This window comes from Bubalus kerabau, chromosome 18 (genome assembly GCF_029407905.1).
Source record: "Bubalus kerabau isolate K-KA32 ecotype Philippines breed swamp buffalo chromosome 18, PCC_UOA_SB_1v2, whole genome shotgun sequence".
Classification (NCBI taxonomy): domain Eukaryota; kingdom Metazoa; phylum Chordata; class Mammalia; order Artiodactyla; family Bovidae; genus Bubalus; species Bubalus kerabau.
In genome coordinates, this window is record NC_073641.1 from 61,312,994 (window position 1) to 61,335,165 (window position 22,172).

The window sequence follows — 22,172 nt, forward strand, 5'->3', positions numbered from 1 at the left end:
GTGATGGTTAACATTTTTTAGCAATAAAATATATTTCAGTTATAGTATGTGCAGATTTTTTAGACATAATGCTATTGCACAGTTAACGGTAGAGTGTAAATATAACTTTCATTTGTATTGGGAAATAAAAAAATATGTATAACTTGCTTTATTGCAGTATTTGGTTTATTATGGTGGCATGGACTTGAATCTGCAGTATCTCCTAGGTATGCCTGTATTGAATAAATAGGCAAAAAGTGGAATGTTGCACATTAAATGAGATGTACTTTTTATTTTCTATATTCTAGATCTCACGTGTCATTCGTACTCCCCGGGGAAATGCCCTCCTGGTTGGGGTGGGCGGATCGGGGAAGCAGAGCTTAACAAGGTTGGCTTCATTCATCGCCGGCTACACTTCCTTCCAGATCACTCTGACAAGGTAACACGCCTTCACTTTAATTAACCTGAAATGGATTTTGATAAATGGTTCTTAGAAGCCACTTGGAGTTAAGAATGCATTTATCTTAATGTAAAGGAACCATAATAGTTTTCTTTCTTGAATGTTGACTTATTATTGTTTTCTTTCAACCTCTGTCATAGACCACGAAAATTTCACATGAATAATTTGCTTTAGAAACATTTCAGCCTCTCACTTCATCAATAGATGCCTCTTGGTTTTCATGTTATTCTTGATATGAGTATTATGTATATTCCTTTAGTGCATTTTAGAAGAAATTCATCCATTCTAAATGTTAATTTAGGGCTTCCACATGGCTCAGCAGTAAAGAGTCTGCCTGCCAATTCAGGAGATGCTAGATATACAGGTTCGATCCCCGGGTCAGGAAGATACCCTGGAGGAGAAGATAGCAACCCACTCCAGTATTCTTGCCTGGAAACTTCTATGGACAGAGGGGCCTGACTCTTTTTGACCCCCTATAGTCCATGGGATCACAAAGAGTCGGACACGACTGAAGCAACTGAGAATGCAGGCAAAAGAATGTTAATTCAGATTTCAAGAATAGTAAACTGTTGGTAAACTGGGAAAATAGATTAAAAGTTTGTTGATTTACTTATTCATGTGTTTAAAAGTATTCATTGAACACCAACTATGTGTCAGGCACTGGCTCATTGCTGGGGTACCCGATAAGCAAGGTAAGCCTGACCTATGTCATCACAGAGTTTATAGCAGTTTAATGGGGACAACTGAGCAACTCATTCAATAAGATGTGATACGTAGGTTTTATCTCTGTTAAGGAAATAAGTGCAGACTAGAGTCTACTGAAATGTGAGGGAAGGACTGCTAACCTACTTTAGGGGATGGTCAAAAAGGCTTCCTTGAGAAAGAGATGTTTCAACTGAGATCTGAATGACTAAGAATTATCTCAGAGAAGAGGAACAGTAGAGAATGTTCCAGGCAAAAGGATCAGCACATGTAAAGTTACATTTGAGACCCTGAAAGCTGTTACATATGGCTGGTATATAACTTAAGGTGGAAAGTGGGAAAGGAGGAAAAATGCAAGCCTTTGGAGGTGTCATAAGGAATTTGGACTTCACCCTAGTGGCTCAAATGGTAAAGAATCTGCCTGCAGTACAGGAGTGAGTGAGTGAGTGAAGTTGCTCAGTCTTGTCCGACTCTTTGCGACCCCATGGACTGTAGCCCACCAGGCTCCTCCATCCATGGAATTTTCTAGGCAAGAGTACTGCAGTGGGTTGCCATCAGTCCCTGGGTTGGGAAGATTCCCCTGGAGAAGGGAACTGGCTACCCACTCCAGTATTCTGGCCTGGAGAATTCCATGGACTGTATAGTCCATCAGGTCACAAACAGTTGGACACGACTGAGCCACTTTCACTTCATCGTAGCACTGGGAAACCATTCATGAGTCTCCACTTGGGGAGGTGTGTCAGATTTGCACATGGAGAAGATGGACAGAAGGAATGAAACTGAAAGGTGAGAAGGCTAACTCAGGGATCTAGGCAAGAGATGGTGGTGTCCAGAGCGGAAGCAGTAGGAGTGAAGTATAGAGGGCAGATTCAAGAGATCCTCAAGAAACTGGCAGTTTTGAAATTGATGCATCTTGGTTCTAGCTTGGGAAACTGGATAGTTTGTGCTGCTACTCATCAAAGTAGGGACCTCCAGAAAAGCTGTCCTCAGATATGTGTGTGCAGTGCGGGGACAATTAGGAAGTAAAAATGGAAGATAAAGATCGGCTGAACAGAACTTCAGGATAAACCAAGATAAAGTGAGAAGCAAGAGGCCAGTTTGGAAAGTTTATTTGGGCAGAAAATTATTAGCAGTTAATTTCTAGGTGGGAGTCTTGCCTGTCTGGTGTTGACTAAATGTTGGTTTGGTGCTGTGATCTCTGAGATGGAAGCTCATTGCCACTTGCCGCGACAAAGTTTAGAAATGATTAAACACTTGGTTTGGAGAGCCGGATACTCAGGTTGTTGTTGTTACACCTTTTGTTTGGTCTACATTACTGAATTCTGCTTGGAGAATCAATCTAAAATGTTGTTTTTTCCCCAAGTACTAAAACAGAGAGAAATAATTTTAGTTACATTGTGTATAATTCTTCTGGTTTTGGATAGAAGCAACATTAGATGAGAGATAACCTGTTCAGAAAAGGGATTCATGTTGATATATGGCAAAACCAATACAATATTGAAAAGTTAAAAAATAAAATAAATAAAAAAAATTTAAGCCACAAAAAAGAAAAGGGATTGAACGCTGAGATTTTTGTTCTCATATTTTGTATAAAACTTACAGTTTTCAAAGTACTTTTACATGCACATGCTAATGTGATATTTGAAAGAACTTTGTGGCTTTGTGGGTTGGCAGAATATTTTATAGCTGAGGCTCAGAAAGGCTATGATTTGCGTGGAAACCCAGATAAACCTGGAAATTGACCACAGTGTTTCTGGTTTCTGGTCTGACATGACTTTGATGACACTGTGCTGCCTCAGAAAAAACACCTTTCGCCTCCTCTCTCTGTGATAAATTCCTCTGTGTGTTGTGCTGGGAATGCTCCTGTACTGAGAAAGAGGAGGGTCAGGGCCTTCTCTGGCTTCTCAGAATCTTCCAGAGACCATCCTACTGTGTTAACCTTTACATAGCCATGTGGTCAAGGCTCAGGCAATTAAGAGACTCTCCTTTGGAAGCACAGCTATTTGTTAGATGACTCAGGTTATGTTATTTGAAGCACTGGGGTCCTTGAGATCTAGGAGACTGGGCTGAAAGTTTTCCCGTATCTCAAGAAGATACTTTCTTTTGTTATCCCTACCTATCTCTCTCTTTTTTTTCTCTCTCTCCCTTCCATTTCCTCCCTCACTCCCTCCCGCCTCTTTCTTTCTTTCTTCCTCAGGGGACTGTGTCTTTGAACATTTTTTCTCACCTTTCAGATCTTATTTATCTAGAAGTCTTCATGAAATATTGGTGCATGAGCACTGTTTACAATAGCCAGGACATGGATGCAACCTAGATGTCCATGGATAAATGAATGAATAAAGAAGTTGTGGTACATATGCACAGCTGAATGTTATTCAGTCATAAAAAGGAATGAATTTGAGTCAGTTCTAGTGAGGTGGATGAACCTAGAGCCTGTTATATAGAGTGAAGTAAGAAAGAGAAAAACAAATATTGTATATTAACGCATATATATGGAATCTAGAAAAATGGTACTGATGAATCTGTTTGCAGGGCAGCAGTGGAGATGCAGACAGAGAACAGATTTATGGACACAGTGGGGGAAGGAGAGAGGGGAATGAATTGAGAGAGGAGCACTGAAACATACACATTACCATATGTGAAATAGATAGCCAGTGGGGATTTGCTGTATGACACAGGGAGCTCAACCTGGCAGTCTGTAACAACTTAGCTGCGTGGGGGGTGGGATGTGGTGGGAGGTGGGAGAGAGGTTCAAGAGGGGGGGGACATATATATATATATATACCTATGACTGGTTCAAGTTGGCAGAAACCAACACAATATTGTAAAACAATGATCCTCCAGTTAAAAATAAATAAAATCTTGCTGCATTGTAGTGCTATTTCTGGTTCCAGAGTTTAGGTTTTAAATGTTCAAAAAACACAGAGAATAGAAGTTAAATATTTTGTAGCTTTTTAAAAATCAGAAGGCCATTGGCTCTTGTGCCTTAAATTCTGAGTTTATCTAATGACAAAAACTTCAGATACTAATTTACTGAATCAGAGTCTCTAGGATAAGAATATCTTAATTTTCCCTTTTGGCAGTCATGGGCTCCTCTATATTGAGACCTCTCTCACATTTCATGATTGCAAGTTGACTTTCACTAAAGGATTCCTTTGGACATGAGAGAAGAGTTAGAGTGGGATATTTAATAATGTTTCCAATGATTCTACTGCAGTGCACTGATTGCTCAGAAAATTCTTTCATGTGAGATACAAAGATACAGTGAAAATAGTTGTGTTGGGGGATTAGAAGGGCCCCATTTATAACAGGGTGTCTCCCTATGCCGTATAATGAAGACTTGAAATTCTTTAGTTTAATTCAGTTTATGAGGTAGCTTCTAAAATATCAATTGCAGATGGGTGCTTAGTAAATATTCCAGCTTGGCTTTTCCATTATCTTTACCAACAAATATTTTCAAAATGAGACATGTATATACTCATTTTGATGGCATTTAGTTGTGCTAAAAATTACACATTTGTTTCAGGTTGGTTTTTCACTCTAGATGTTTTTTGTGTGTAATATTATGTTTTATAAAATGTGGAGTTTAAAAAATTATTTTCATTTTTGCAAGTAAATACAGTGAACCAGTAACAGTTGCATACAACAAAATAGCTACCTGATGGCATAATATCAGCATTTTTTGGTTAACCAAATGGCATAAAGTGTTGTTACAAGGATCTTTCCTTCCCATGAACATATTTTAGCTAATGGCACAATGACACTCTTTCTAGATCCTACAACACATCAAATCTGATGGAAGACCTGAAGACATTGTATAGAACAGCTGGTCGGCAAGGCAAAGGCATCACTTTTATTTTCACAGACAATGAAATTAAAGATGAGTCATTTTTGGAATATATGAATAATGTTTTATCATCGGGTGAGGTAGGAGCTTATTCTTTTCTTAAATTGGAGTATAATTGCTTTGCCATGTTGTGTTGGTTTCTGTTGTACAGTGAAGTGAATTAACTGTATGTGTATGCCCTCCCCCTTGGACCACCCTCTCATAGTCCCCCCATCTCACCTCTCTAGGTCATCACAGAACACTGAGCTGAGCTCCCTGGGCTATACATCAGGTTCCCACTAGCTTGCTATTTTATACAAAGTAGTGCATATATGTCAATCCCAATCTCCCAGTTCATTTCACCCTCCCCTTACATCCCTGTATCAGCAAGTCCATTCTTTTTATGTCTGTGTCTCTATTCCTGTCCTGTGAATAGGTTCATTTGTACCATTTTTCTAGATTGCACATATTTGTGTTAATATACGATATTTGTTTTTCTCTTTCTGACTTCACTCTGTATGACAGACTCAAGGTCCATCCACATCTTTGCAAATGACTCAGTTTCATTCCTTTTATGGTTGAGTAACATTCCATTGTTGGAGAAGGCAATGGCACCCCACTCCAGTACTCTTGCCTGGAAAATCCCATGGACAGAGGAGCCTGGTGGGTTGCAGTTCATGGGGTCGCTAGGAGTCGGACAGGACTGAGCGACTTCACTTTCACTTTTCACTTTCATGCATTGGAGAAGGAAATGGCAACCCACTCCAGTGTTCTTGCCTGGAGAATCCCAGGGACGGGGGAGCCTGGTGGGCTGCCGTCTATGGGGTCGCACAGAGTCGGACACGACTGAAGTGACTTAGCAGCAGCAGCAGCAGCAACATTCCATTGTGAACATGTACCACATATGTGTTTCACCTCTTCAGAATCCCTCCAGAGGTAGGAGGATTTCCTTCTGTATTTCTCTGTTAAAGTACTGAATCAGTACTATTATTGGGATTAGGTGATTGGTTTGAAGAATGGCTTTTCCTGTTGGTTTTTGAGGAATAAAACTCCCAATCAAAATGTTGAAGATGTTAATGGAAGCTCCAAGAGAGATGGAAAAACAGAAGAAGGTTGCAAGGAAAGCTGGTTGGATTTTTGATATGCCCATTCACCCCCTTAAAGGGCTGTGACTTTCCAACTAATAAAATAGAACAATTTGTGTATATTAAAATGTGGTCTATCTTACTGTGAGGACTTTGGTTGATTTTCTAAACATGAGTTTAAGGACACAAATGAAGAAAACACATTGTACATACCAGGCTGTAAATTCTGATTTGTTTTTATATGCCTGTATTGAATTTGAATGTCTGCACTTTTCTTGAAGGTCTCCAACCTCTTTGTTCGTGATGAAATTGATGAAATTAATAGTGATCTCGTATCAGTCATGAAAAAAGAGTATCCTAGGCGCCCTCCTACGAATGAAAACCTATATGACTACTTCATGAACCGGGTCCGACAGAACCTTCACATTGTGCTCTGCTTTTCGCCCGTGGGGGAGAAATTTCGAAATCGAGCTCTGAAGTTTCCTGCCCTTATTTCAGGATGCACTATTGACTGGTTCAGCCGATGGCCCAAGGATGCCTTAGTTGCTGGTTAGTATGGGGGAGATTTTTTTATATCAGAATTTCTGGTTTATAGTGTGTGTGTGTGTGTGTGTGTGTATTTATATTCTGTGCCATCCACTGGATTGAGCCAAAAGTCACTTTGTCCAGGGTTTGAGGATTTTTGCAAGACTTTGCTCTTTCTCATTTGGCAGCTAATTTTTTTTCCCAGAGTGTGGTTATCAGCGAATGACATCTTCAGTCTGTACCCCCTTGGGTTAATTTACGGTGATTCTAGTGTTTTCAGTGTGGTTTAAAGCTTTGTCTTCGTTGGTCCCCAGGCAGGTCCTGGACATCACAGGAGGACACTGAGGTTTTAATCTCTTTAATAGCATTTGTGTTCTTTTTTAAGTGGGTTGGTCAACCTCAGAGTAGTTTAAGCCAGGTAATTCCTTCTTGTGGCTGCAGGGCTGGAAATCAAAGAGGAAAACGTTATCATCCATCCTCTGATGGTGTCTGGGCCTGAAAAAGGATTGTTCAACAGAGACTTTCATGATTGGAGCCCTTGCTGCTTCTGCTTCTGTTTAATTCTTCATCCTGTGGAACATGAATGCTTCTCTTATTCTGTAAATGCAATTGAACATGAAAGTTGTATAGGAGATGTTAGAGAGCATTCCTTCAGTTTATGGTTTTTTCAGCTTGTGGTGAGAAAGTGTCTGTAGCTATTTTAAAAGATGGAGATAGTTAAGTCTTACCTCTGACCTATTGTATCAGGACTTCAGGAGAACCCTGATTCAGGGCAGTCATTTTCAGACTTTTGGCCTGATTATTATGTCTTCATAATAATTAAGAAGAGGCTTATTTTCCAGTAAAACATGGCAGGTAGCCCTAATAGATAAAACAGTGAGAAGCAGGGTGAGGAAGGATTCTGAAGCCTCATCCTTTCATGGCCCTGTCACCTGCTTCAACCATACCTCCCTCCCTAGCTCTGTGGTCCCCAGTGGGAGAATGACTGATTCACTGTCTCCCACTCATTATACATGGAAAACTGGGGACAGTGGGGCTGAAGGAATTATCAGAAGTGTGAGAAGCCAATAGCTATAGCCAATATTTATGTATAGTATGTATGTAGCGGTGGTGAAGGTTTAGTGGCTAAGTCATGTCCAACTCTTTTGTGACCCCCTGGACTGTAGCCCACGAGGCTCCTCTGTCCATGGATTTCCCAGGCAAGAATACTGGAGTGGGGTGCCATTGCCTTCTCCAGGGGAGCTTCCCAACCCAGGGATCGAACCCGAGTCTCCTGCATTGCAGGTGGATTCTTTTACTGCTGACATTTTATTCTTAGCACTCTACTCTCAATAATAATGGTTTTCTTATCTGTGTCTTTTAAACATAGACCATTTTAATGTTTGAAATACCGATGTACAGATTTGAGAAAGCACCCATGATTTAAAAATTTTAAATCCTATTTAAATGTCAATACAACTAAGGATAAAACTTTAAAATTCTTTGAAGTAAGATATAAATGCAGAGCACAAAACCACAGTATTTAAGAGCTACATTCAGGTTTACTGTGAAATATGATAATTGGTATGCAAGTGCTTTGTAGACTATCATGTAAGGTATTATTACTAATGATAAAAATAACAATTTCAGGTGACAAACACCATAATATACTATAATTAGGATGATGTCATTTAAATTATGAGCCCTTCCTAGCAAGTCTTTATTTCAGTTATCCCTTCTATCGTAAGACATAGGCGCTTCCTTTGTTTATTTCTCACAACCTGCCCCATTCTTTTAAATCTCTTTGCATCAGCCTAAGCCAAGATTCCATGGAGGGCAGGGAAACTTTTTGTTTCTATGTCCTCAGCTCCTAACAAGTGTCCTGACTTTCAGGCATCATCTATTTGTTCATTTATTCAGAACCTGTTTATGGAGCTTCGCATGCCATTTATGGAGCCAGGCATATTGGAAGGCAAGGCAGACTCATTTCTTCCCTCCAGCTCTCTTCCCTGGCAAGCTCATCCACAGCCTCCTGTGTAATAGGCCCCATCAATTTTTTATCTCTGGTATCCTATGTCCTCTGGCTTGACATCTGTGTACTCAACTGCTTGCTTGACACAGTCTCATTGATATTTCCCAGGCTCCTTAAACCCAAAACGTCCAGAACTGAACTGGGCCTCTTCAGGTCGGTCTCTCTTAGGGAGTCACACAGTTGTCCATGAAACTTGAAAATCTGAGAGCTCTTTGTCTTTAACACCTTTTTTCAACTCTCAAGTCTGCTCCATCACTAAATTATGCCAACTTTATCTGCTAAGTATGGTGGATTCTATCCAACTCTTTCCCTTTCAGTGGCATCCTGGGCCAAGCTATCATTGTAACTCACCTGGAAAACTCAAATAGCTTTCTAACGATCTCTCCTCCTCTCTCACCTGTCTCTCATCCATCTCACATTGCAGAACAGTGATGAAAACAGTGGAAACAGTGTCAGACTTTATTTTTTGGGGCTCCAAAATCACTGCAGGTGGTGACTGCAGCCATGAAATTAAAAGACGCTTACTCCTTGGAAGGAAAGTTATGACCAACCTAGATAGCATATTCAAAAGCAGAGACATTACTTTGCCAACAAAGGTCCGTCTAGTCAAGGCTATGGTTTTTCCAGTGGTCATGTATGGATGTGAGAGTTGGACTGTGAAGAAGGCTGAGCGCCGAAGAATTGATGCTTTTGAACCGTGGTGTTGGAGAAGACTCTTGAGAGTCCCCTGGACTGCAAGGAGATCCAACCAGTCCATTCTAAAGGAGATCAGCCCTGGGTGTTCTTTGGAAGGATTGATGCTAAAGCTGAAACTCCAATATTTTGGCCACCTCATGCGAAGAGTTGACTCATTGGAAAAGACTCTGATGCTGGGAGGGATTGGAGGCAGGAGGAAAAGGGGACGACAGAGGCTGAGATGCCTGGATGGCATCACTGACTCTATGGACATGAGTTTGAGTGAACTCCGGGAGCTGGTGATGGACAGGGAGGCCTGGTGTGCTGCGATTCATGGGGTCACAAAGAGTCAGACACGACTGAGTGACTGAACTGAACTGATGAAAACATAAACTTGATCACATTGCTTTCTAGCTGAAACCTTCTACTGCCCTTAGGAAAAAGCACAGTCTCCAGCGTGGCCTTTGAGGCTGGGAAGAACTGGTTCTGTCTGCTTTCCCATCCTTACCTGAGGTCAGTCTTTTCCTCCTGCTCCGTTCTTCTTGATTCACGAATGTGGCCTTTTTCTTCCCACCCAATACCCTCTTTCTCCCATTCTCCCTGAGTGCTCCTCCCTTAAATGATGAAGATGATAATGATTATTTTGGGATAAAAACACTCACTGAACGTAAGATCTGTCCTAACTGTACAGTACAACATGGTTAACTCTAGGCACAATGGCACACAGGTGATCTGTAGGACTCAGTCATTTGTATAACTGAAACTTTGTACCTTTTTCCTAACACGTCCCCACTTCCCTCCCCTGGCCCCTGGCAGCCACCAGTCTACTCTCTGCTTCTATGGTTTGACTCTTTTAGGTTCCTTGTGTGAGTGACATCATGTAGTTTTTGTTCTTGTGGTCTGGCTTGTATATCACTCAGCATAATGCCTTCCAGGTTCGCCCATGTTGTTGCACATGGCAGAATTTCCTTCTCATTTTTTTAAAGGCTGAATAATATTCCATTGTATGTAAGTATCACATTTTCTTTATCCATTCATCCATGGATGGCACTTGAGCTGTTTCCGTGTCTTGGCTATTGTGAATAATGCTACAGTGAACATGGAAGCACAGATGTCTGTTTAGGATCTTGATTTTAATTTCTTTGGATATATATAACCAGAAGTGGGATTGTGGGATCATATGGTAGTTTTATTCTTAATTTTTTTGAGAAATTTCCTGTTTTGCATAGTGGCTGTATCAATTTACATTCCCATCGATAGTGTACAAGGGTTCTCATTTCTCTACATCCTGGCAAACACTTATCTTTTTTCTTCCTTTTTTTCCTGATCATAGATACCTTAACAAGTACGAGGTTATATCTTATTGTGGTTTACTCCTAATTTTTATTTTTTATTGAAGTATAATTGACTTACAATGTTGTGTTAGTTTCAGGTGTACAACAAAGTGATTCGGTTATATAAATGTATATATTATTTTTTAGATTCTTTTCACATGTGAGTTATTACAAAATATTGATTGTAATTCCCTGTGCCATACAGTAGGCCCTTGTTTATCTATGTTATATGTAGTAGTGTGTTTAGTGAATGAGTGAACGATAGTCACTCAGTTGTATCAAACTCTCTGCGACCCCATGGACTGTAGCCTGCCAGGCTGCTCTGTCCATGGAATTCTCCAGGCAAGAATAATGGAGTGGGTTGCCATTTTCTTCTCCAGATGTATGTGTTATTGCCAAATTCCTAATTTTTCTTTCCCCACCACGTTTCCCCTTTGGTAACTATAAGTTTGTTTTTCTATATGTTCGAGTCTATTTCAGCCTTGTAAATAAGTTCATTTGTATAATTTTTTTTTTTAGATTCCACGTATAAGTGCTAACATGATATTTGTCTTTGTCTGACTTACTGCACTATTGTGTTAATATTCTTGGCACCCTTGTTGAAAATCACATGACTGTATGTGTGTGGGTTTATTTCTGGGCTCTTTATTCTGTCCCATTGATCTACATGCCTGTATTTATCATGCTGCTTTAAGTTTTGTAGGTTGGTTATATATTTTGAAACAGGACGTGATTCTGATTTGTTCTTGCTCAAAGTTGCTTTGGCTATTGGGAGTCTTCTGTGGTTCCATAAGAATTTTAGCATTAATTTTTCTATTTCTGTATAAAATGTCATTGGAATTTTGATAGTGATTTCATAAAATCTGTAAATTACTTTGGGTACTATAGACATTTTAACAATATTAATCCTTCCAAGTTGTGAACATATAATGTGTTTCTATATATTTATATCTACTGTAAGTTTTTCATTAGTGTTTTATAGTTCTCAGTACAAGTCTTTCACACTATTGGTGAAGTTTATTTTTAAGTATTTTATTTTCTGGTCCTATTATGAATGGTATTATTTTCTTATTTTTTTTGGATAGTTTATTCTTATTGTTTAGAGTATTTTTCTAATTTAAAGATACTCAGAATAAGCCAAGTGTCCTCCTCTTTATCTCACACATACCATAAATACAAGATATTATAGTAATTATGTTGCTTCTGAAAAAATGAAATTCTTTATATGCATGAATTTAAATGGACTGAATCTTTAGATGAAACATTTAAAGAAAAATATGCTTTATCTTACACTATAAAATCCTTGGCCTTCCCACCATTTAGTAATCTCCATTTTGGCAAATCTTTGTTTTTAGCTTAATATTGAGTTGTTTTGAATTGTTTCTAAGTATTTCTACTATCTTTATTCTGGTGATAATTGTGTTTTTCAATGAAAGTCAGTGATTCCAAAGTCACTACTAAATTCAGTTCATTCAGATTTCTCCAAGGTGAAGATAATTACTAATGTCCTACTGGGCTCTGTTTAAAATAAGCACATTGTTATTAAAATAGGCCATCCTTATTTGTAACTAACATCTCAATAAAATCAATATGCTTATAAAATCATATAAGCATATATATGGCATATTTTTTTTTCAAAGAAGGCCGTTTTAATTATGTATATACACTGGCCCTTTTTCAAAAATATTACTTGATTTATTAATATAGTATGCAGGATTTCCGCCTTCTGAGTCAGACACCACCGCTTCTGCAACTGCTCGCAACTAACGATGGAGCATAAGCAGAAATGAGGCCGCTGCACTCAGTAACCGCTCAGAAAGGAACACCAACTGCAGCAGTCCCCGCTGTTTCCCAGAACAATTAGCGTATTTTGTTTATGAAGCACGTTAGTCAGAAGGTACTTTTGAACTTTGAGCTCCAATAAAAAATGTTGTTTAACACTCTAAAGACTCTATATAGTTTTGTTGTATTTGAATTTCTAAATCAAGATGCTTTAGGCGTTGGAATTCATCATCTTTGGCTTTGAATTCAGATGCTCCTGCCTGCAAGCAAACTTCTATAAGCCTCATTTTCCTTATCTGTAAAATATACATAGTGATATCCATCACTTAGGGATATTCTAAGGATTAATTGATAAAGTTTTGTGATTTAGGATCTGCCAGGATTAGATATCTTTTCCTTCTGAACGTAGCATTAATTATGTGTTTGGCTGTAAGAGAAAACCAGAGCAGTAGTGGCTTAAGCAAGTGTTTTATTTTATTTTTGGCATAAACAAGGTTTTTATTTTATTTTTTTTCCTGCTAACGAGGAAGTACAGAGATGTGCAGCCTAGACTACAACTAGGGACCTTGTGCTTAGCTTGCTGTCATCCATAGGGTGAGGCTCCTGTTCTTGTAGGCACCAGAGGGCTGCTACATCTCAAGGCTTTGTGTCTGTTCGTGCAACATGAAGCTTTGTCTCTTAGTCGGAACAGGGTTCTTCCCCAGGGACTTTTGTCTGCATGTTTTTGGCCAAAACTGGGTCACCTCCAGCTACAAGAGAGTTTGGGGAATCAAAGACGTTTAGTTGGGCAGATTGCTACTCTGAGCAAATTTAGGATTCTTTTGTTACTGAAAGAGAGGGGATGGCTACTGGATAGGCAACTCATGTGCCCTCCTCACTTAATTACTTCAGTTCTTTGAATCCAAATGAATTGGAAATTTGAAAATTTCCAGTTCAGGAAAATTCAGGGACTCAGGCCAGTGTCCTCCCTTCTGTTCCACATACCCATCACCTGGTTCTACACCAAGTAACGTGAACAAACAATACCAGGATATAACCTCCACCAACCTCAGATATCAGCCTAAAGATGGGTCCCCAAACTGGCCTTGGTACCTTGGTAATTGGACATTGAAGACAACAGAAGGATTTTCCATGCCCTTTTGTCTGAGTCTTAGCAGGCTTGGGTCACCCTAAGAGGAAGTGGTCCTTTATTAACCTTTCCTGCATCAGAGATTGTGGGTCTATGGAAAAATGTACTTAGATTTTTTCTTTGACTTTTTGGATAGACACAAAGACAACTTGCTAAATAATGAAAAAAGTCACCATTATTGATATTATGGGGATTCCCTGGTGGCTCAGTAGTAAGGTTTCTGCCTGCCAATGCAGGAGACATGGGTTTGATCCCTAGGTTGGGAAGATCCCCTGGAGTAGCAAATGGCAACCCACTCCAGTATTCTTGCCTGGGAAATCCATGGACAGAGAAACCTGGTGGGCTACAGTCCATGGAGTTGCAAAAGAGTTGGACCTGACTTAGTGATTAAACAATAACAACAGTTAATACTATCAGTTTGCATAAGAAGGATAAAAATTATTACATGGTAAATATTGGGTTGGCAAAAAGTTCACTTGAATTTTTCCACAACATCTTATAGAAGAACTTTAATGAACTTTTCAGCCAAACCAATACAAGAAAGTTTTCAGAAGATGGGGGCATTCTTGAGAATATCCCATAATGCCAGATAAAAGACTTGGTATCATGCCTGGCACATAGTGAATAATGCTGCCATTGGGGTTAAAACCTACAGTCTGTCATAGGCAAGAATTGTTCGTACGTTTTCAATGACTAGACTTAAACTTCCTAGAGTTTAAGTTGTTCTTTATAGTGTTTGCTTAAATTATATGAAAAAATATAGCTTCCAAGTGTCTTAATATATTACCTTTCAGTGTATATGTTAAACTCTATTTATAACCCAATTGATAAACTGTTTCTATTATTTACATAGATGTAAATGGTCTCACAGTTATGGCATTAGGAACGTAATTTAGTGATCAATTACTCCCTGATAGCTCAGTTGGTAAAGAATCCACCTGCAATGCAGGAAACCCTGATTCGATTCCAGGGTCGGGAAGAGCCTCTGGAGAAGGGATAGGCTATCTACTCCAGTATTCTTGGGCTTCCCTTGTGGCTCAGCTGGTAAAGAATCCACCTGAAATGTGGGAGACCTGGGTTCGATCCCTGGGTTGGGAAGATCCCCTGGAGAAGGGAAAGGCTACCCATTCCAGTATTCTGGCTTGGAGAATTCCATGGACTGTGTAGTCCATGGGGTTGCAAAGAGTTGGACATGACTGAGTGAGTTTCATTAATATTGAGAAGATACCATTGTTCATTTCTCTGCTAAGCATCACCTGATAGGTTTGTTCACTTGATTCCTTCTCTTTTCTCCCCTCCTTACTGCCTGTATTTCTATTTATAATTCTTATGTACATCATTCAATAGTATTAGCACTTCTAAAGGAAATCCATAGACCATTTTTCCTAGGATGAATAAAGATGTTTATGATAAACTTTAACTGTGTTGTGTATAAGCCTTGTAAATTCCTTGGCATTGAGACCAAGTTTCATAGTGGTAGGTGTTCAGCACACATGCTATGTCTTTGTGATGATGGATTCACTCTGACTTGACGGCCAGGTCTTATAATAAGAAATGCTGTTTTAGGATTGGTCCCATGTTTGGCACTGTTGGGAGGATAAAGGTCTACAACAGAAGATTTTTACTCATACATTTTTAAAGGATACCATAAATTAAAATTGACTACAGATGGCCAGGTGCCACATTTAAGAATAAGATTGCCAGGGCATAAAAAAATTTAGTGCCGAACATTCTATATTACAAATGCAGTCACAGCCTGGGGGAATTAAGGTTATGGCAGTTTCTGAGCAAAAAAAAAAAAAAAAAAAAAATGGGGTTGTTAAATATGAGTACCAGGTGGCACTGATTTCTGAGTTATTTGTACCACTTTCATCCTTATGTAAACCATAAAATAGGCTGGCTGCTGACCAGAACCTGCAGCTGTGTAGAGGAGACGTCTTTGTACACATACCAGAAAACAAAGACTTATGATAGGCTCAAAGTCTGTTACAGTTTTGTACGTGAAAGAAAAAATAAAATTGTTGATGTCATAGGCCTGAGGCCAAAAATGTTGACATATATCTACCTAGCTAGGGCTATAAACATGGCATGTGTTGCTAAGAACTGTATTAAGTTTTTTAAAATAGCCAGTTAACTAAATTTTTTTTTCTGGGGATATAGTTGATTTACAATGCTGTGCTTGTTTCTGTTGTACAGCAAGGCGAATCAGTTATATGTAAACATATGTCCACTTTTTTTAGATTCTTATCCCATATAAGTCATTATAGAATACTGAATAGAGTTCTCTGTGCTTCTTAGTAGGTTCTTATAAATTATCTCTTCAGAAATGGTAGGGACCTAACAGAAGCAGAAGATATTAAGAAGAGATGCAAGAATACACAGAAGAACTACACAAAAAATATCTTCATGACCCAAATAATCACGATGGTGTGATCACTCACCTAGAGCCAGACACCCTGGAATGGGAAGTCAAGTGGGCCTTAGGAAGCATCACTACAAACAAAGCTAGTAAAGGTGATGGAATTCCAGTTGAGCTATTTCAAATCCTAAAAAAATGATTCTGTGAAAGTGCTGCATTGAATGTGCCAGCAAATTGGGAAAACTCAGCAGTAGCCACAGGACTGGAAAAGGTCAGTTTTCATTCCAATCCCAAAGAAAGGCAAGGCCAAAGAATGCTCAAACTACCACACAATTGCATTCATCTCATACGCTAGTAAAGTAATGCTCAAAATTCTCCAAGCCTGGCTTCAGCAATATGTGAACTGTAAACTTCCAGATGTTCAGGCTGGTTTTAGAAAAGGCAGAGGAACCAGAGATCAAACTGGCAACATCCACTGGATCATCAAAAAAGCAAGAGTTTCAGAAAAACATATATTTCTGCTTTATTGACTATGCCAAAGCCTTTGTGTGGATCACAATAACTGTGGAAAATTCTGAAAGAGATGGGAATACCAGACCACCTGACCTGCCTCTTGAGAAATTTGTATGCAGGTCAGGAAGCAACAGTTATAACTGGACATGGGACAACAGACTGGTTCCAAATAGGAAAAGGAGTACATCAAGGCTGTATGTTGTCACCCTGCTTATTTAATTTATATGCAGAGTACATCATGAGAAACACTGGGCTGGACGAAGCACAAGCTGGAATCAAGATTGCTAGGAGAAATATCAATAACCTCAGATATGCAGATGACACCACCCTTATGCAGAAAGTGAAGAAGAATTAAAGAGCCTCTTGATGAAAGTGAAAGAGGAGAGTGAAAAAGTTGGCTTAAAACTCAACATTCAGAAAACTAGATCATGGCATCTGGTCCCATCACTTCATGGCAAATAGATGGGGAAACAGTGGAAACAGTGGCTGGCTTTATTTTTCTGGGTTCCAAAATCACTGCAGATGGTGACTGCAGCCATGAAATTAAAAGACACTTACTCCTTGGAAGGAAAGTTATGACCAACCTAGACAGCATATTAAAAAGCAAAGACATTACTTTGTCAACAAAGGTCCATCTATTCAAGGCTATGGTTTTTCCAGTGGTCATGTATGGATGTGAGAGTTGGACTTGAGCACTGAAGAACTGATGCTTTTGAACTGTGGTGTTGGAGAAGACTCTTGAGAGTCCCTTGGACTGCAAGGAGATCCAACCAGTCCATCCTAAAGGAGATCAGTCCTGGGTGTTCATTGGAAGGACTGATGTTGAAGCTGAAACTCCAATACTTTGGCAACCTGATGTGAAGAGCTGACTTTTTTGAAAAGACCCTGATGCTGGGAAAGATTGAGGGCAGGAGGAGAAGGGATGACAGAGGATGAGATGGTTGGATGGCATCACTGACTCAATGGACATGGTTTGGGTCGACTCTGGGAGCTGGTGACGGACAGGGAGGCCTGGCATGCTGTGGTTCATGGGATTACCAAGGTTGGACATGACTGAGCGACTGAACTGAACTGAACTGAACTACATAGTAATATGTATATGTCAATCCCGGTCTCCCAATTCACTCTTCCCTCTTTCCTCCCTGGTAACTGTAAACTTATTTTTTACATCTGTGACTCAAGGCACTTAACTTTTAAAATGATCATTTGCTTTCATATTTCACATACAGCTGTCTTTATTCTTTCTAGTGTCTGAACACTTCCTCTCTGCCTATGATATTGACTGCAGTTTGGAAACCAAGAAGGAAGTCGTTCAGTGCATGGGCTCCTTCCAGGATGCGGTAGCTGAAAAGTGTGTTGATTATTTCCAGAGATTCCGACGTTCTACCCATGTGACGCCCAAATCGTACCTCTCCTTTATTCAGGGCTATAAGTTCATATATGGAGAGAAGCATGTGGAGGTGCAAACTCTGGCCAACAGGTAAGTGTGAGGGTTGAATATGAAGTTACTGTAAAGCAGTGGCTCTCAACTAGGGGCAAATGTGCTCCAAGGAGACATTTCGCAATGACTGGAGACATTTTTGTTTGTTAGAACTAGGGAGGGGGTATGGGGGGTGGTCGAGAGGTATTGCTGGGATCGAGAGTCAGAGGTCAGGGATGTGCTAAATATCCTCACAGTGCACAGGACAATCCTCATCACATACAGTTTTGTTGTTGCAACTCCCTGGACTGTAGACTGCCAGGTTCCTCTGTCCATGGGATTTCCCAGGCAAGAAGACTGGACTGGGTTGCCATTTCTTCCTCCATGAGATCTTCCTGACCGAGGAACTAAACTTGCATCTCCTGCATTGGCATGCAGATTCTTTAGCACTGAGCCACCTGGAAAGTCCTTGTCAGATTTATCCAGCCTCAAAAACCAATAGTGCTGAGGTTGAGAAACCTTCCTTTCAAGTTTGTTCAAAGGATCATTCCATGGTTGCTAGTGGCTTTATTCTTGCCCAATAAGACTAAATATTGCCAAGTTTTCTTGCAGCCTACCACTTTCTACAGTATTGGATGATAATAATAGAAACCTTGAGCTTGGAAAAAAGCTGAGAATACAGACATGCCCTCCCACCTCCTCTCATCCCTTTCTTCCCACACGTTCTGAGTGTCTGGGATAGGCGAGTCTGCTTGATATGTGTGTTCTCTGCACAGCAAATACCTCACTTCACTGAAATTTGTTCCCAACTTCCCAACTCTACTTTGCTCTTTTATGAACACTTATCTCTTCTGCCTGAATACAACCAAGAAGCAGCCAAGGTTGCTACCTAAGGGACCCCTGGGTGAGTGATTGGACTAAATGACTCTAAGAACTCCTGTCTTTAAGATCACATTATTTTAGAGTCAAACAGGCAGCTGGTCCCTTCACGAGGCAGTTTGATAGCTTTAAATTTGTTTCTTTTCTTGATCCCAAATCTTCCTTCTTTTAATGTCATTGATCTCATTAGAAAAAAAGAAGTTATTTATTTCCTTTCCTCCATGATAAGGTTTCAAGAAATTGAAGTCTGTTGTCATTTACCTAAAGTTCATTAAGCATGTTTCTTGCATGAGACAGATTCTTGACACTGTTATTCCTCATGTCATACAGTGTTCTTAGCAGACTCACTCTTTTCACACTTAGTCTGTGAAGAACCGACATGTGACTTTAGTCTGGAATCAAGCCTAGACATTTACTCTTTTTGTCAAGCCCTCTTGGTTTTGCTATTGTATATACAGTATTCTTCAAATATGACCATTACTATCTATATCAGTAGACCAGTACTTAGAAAATGTGGCCAAGAACCACACATGTTAACACTTCCCTCGCCTTGGATGTTTAATCTCAGAATGAATACTGGATTGGAAAAGCTAAAAGAAGCTTCGGAGTCTGTTGCAGCTCTGAGCAGAGAACTGGAAGTGAAAGAAAAGGAACTCCAAGTGGCCAACGATAAAGCCGACATGGTGGGTAGACATTGACACATGAACCATATTCGTTTTGAATTCCCAATTCATAAATGTTAATACTGTATACTTCTTCTCTAAGTTGTAACCATGGAAGTGCAAATTTTTAATTTCCATTATAATACCATATATACACCAGTGATGCTATGAATGAAATAGGTAACTAATGAGAACCTACTGTATAGCACAGGAAACTCAGTGCTCTGTGATGACCTAGATGGGAAAGAAATCCAAAAAAGCCAGGATGTATGTATACATACAGCTGATTCACTTTGCTGTACAGGAGAAACGAATGCAACATTGTAAAGCAACTATACTTCAATAGAAATTTTAAAAAGTACCATATTCTTAATTCTATGTATGAAAAATTGTGTAAGTGGACAAAATCGACAAATCCAGGCAAAAATGTGCATTTTGAGCTGGGTGATTTTTGATGTACTTTTTTTCGGTTTTATATTGAATTAGGTCTTAAAAGAAGTGACAATGAAAGCACAGGCTGCTGAAAAGGTCAAAGCTGAGGTCCAGAAGGTGAAGGACAAAGCCCAGGCCATTGTCGACAGCATCTCTAAAGATAAAGCCATTGCTGAGGAAAAACTGGAAGCAGCAAAGCCAGCATTAGAAGAAGCAGAAGCAGCCTTGCAGGTACATCTTTGTGATATAACAGATGTCATCTTCTAGGGCCTTGGAGGAAGATTAGGCAGAAAAGATGAATAACAGCGAAGAAATGTTCTACTGCTTCAGACCAAAGCTCTCTTCACTGGAATGATTTCAAGTGGTATTTTCTGCTTGGAGATGTTTTTGCTTTTTTCAGATATTGCAGGTGGCAGCTCACATATTATCTTCTCACTCAGTGAGATTATCTTCTCACTTCTTCACTATTATATGGGCAGTGCCATATAATAGTGGTCTGGGTGCCAGCTTCTCATTTCAACTCTGTTACTAATAAGCTGTGTGATGTTGGAAAAGTCACACAAAATTTCTAAAATATTTTTGTCACTCATTCATTGAGGATGTTAGAGTAGGTTAGTAAGATACAGCTTTATTTGAGTGTACATATAAATTATCCAAACAAAGGACTACTGATCTAGTGTTATGCATTAAGGTCAGGCTTTGACCAGGCTTCCAACACAATGCAGTTACGTGGCAATATCATAAATGATGAAATTAGAAACGAGGTTGGATTCTGGGAAAATATGTTGACTCTAGTGAAGTAGGCCATATCTTCAAGGGCTGGCCCTTTTTGAGACTGGTCTAATTTGAGATGTTTTGGACTCAAGTTATTGTTTTCACTGTTTCTTCCCTGGTGGTCCAGTGGTTAACATTCTGGTCCAGTGCAGCGGGTGCGGTTCAATCCCTGGTCAGGGGAATAAAATCCATAGTCTACTCATCTATTGTCTTATGTTATTGACTCTTGGCTTAGAAAGTGGATGGAGAAATGGAACACTGCTGACCTGTCCATTGCTAATTCAAGTTATATAACCTCAGTTGAACTTGCATCATTATGTGATGTAGTTATTATTTTTTGCTACCTATCTTATTTGCACACTTCCTGAAACACTTATAAATTTTTTTGATCCACGTTAAGTCTTTAAGCTTTCTGAGTCAGTATACAATGTATTGTATAAGATAATTTTTACTCTTTAGAGACAATGAAGATGTTGCCTTCTTTTCTTATCTTTCCAAAGTTTCACACCGTTCTTACAGGTGATGTATCTTTCCTTACTGTTTCTTCATTCCTTCTTGCACTGGCTAAACTGTCCTCCTTAATCCATGAAGTCTTCCAGGGTCCTTAGCCTCTCAGATTGTTGCATACCTCATATTCTCCAGTCCCACTTTTAAAAGACCAGTTTATGAAGTTGTGGTTGATATATAAAAAGCCGTACATATTTAATATGTATAGCTTTGTGAGTTTAGGATGAGCACACACCTATGAAACCATCACCACCTTAAAGGCCATAGACACATCCATCAACTCTCAAAGTTTCCTCCTGCTCCCTTTATTATTGTTTTTTTTTTCCTTTAAAATTTTTATTTATCTATTTTTATTGGAGTATAGTTGCTTTACAATTTGTGTTAGTTTCTGTTTTACAGTAAAATGAATCAGCCATACACTTACATATATACCTCACCCTTTTGGACCTCCTTCCCATTTAGGTTACCACAGAGCATTAAGCAGAGTTCCCTGTGCTGTACAGTAGGTTCTCACTAGTTATCTATGTATCAATGGTATATGTGTGTCAATCCTAATCTCTCAATTCCTCCCACCCTTCCTTTCCCCCTTGGTATCCATATATTTGTTCTCTAGCTCTGTGTCTCTATTTCTGCTTTGCACATAAGATCACCTATACCATTTTTTTAGATTCCACATATATGCATTAATATATGATCTTTGTGTTTCTTTTTCTGACTTACTTCACTCGTATATGACACTCCCTAGGTCCATTCGCATCTCTACAAATGACCTGGTGTCATTCCTTTTTATGGCTGAGTAGTATTCCACTGTGTATGTGTACCATATCTTCTTTATCCATTTCTCTGTTGATAGACATTTAGGTAGCTTCCATGTCCTGGCTACTGCAAATAGCGCTGTTATGAACATTGGAGTGCGTGTATCTTTTTTATTATGATTTTCTCTGGCTTTGTGCCTAGTAGTGGGATTACTGGATCATAGGGTAAGTCTGTTTTTATTATTAGTATTTTTTTTTTGATAAGAACACAACTTAAGATCTACCCATTAACAAATTTCAAGTATATAATAAAGTATTGATAACTGTGGGCACTGTGCTGTAGAGTAGATCTCTAGAATTTGT

At 39.3% G+C, this 22,172-nt stretch overlaps 1 protein-coding gene across 1 annotated transcript in view; it reads left to right on the plus strand.

The window, feature by feature from the left end:
- DNAH5 (dynein axonemal heavy chain 5) overlaps positions 1-22,172 on the plus strand; it is a 270,204-nt gene that overhangs the window by 161,712 nt on the left and 86,320 nt on the right. The window contains exons 53-58 of the mRNA XM_055554828.1: positions 288-418; positions 4,915-5,068; positions 6,334-6,601; positions 17,629-17,860; positions 19,248-19,362; positions 19,828-20,004. Of these exons, the coding sequence (XP_055410803.1) occupies positions 288-418; positions 4,915-5,068; positions 6,334-6,601; positions 17,629-17,860; positions 19,248-19,362; positions 19,828-20,004 (1,077 nt within the window). The remainder of the gene's footprint in view (positions 1-287; positions 419-4,914; positions 5,069-6,333; positions 6,602-17,628; positions 17,861-19,247; positions 19,363-19,827; positions 20,005-22,172) is intronic.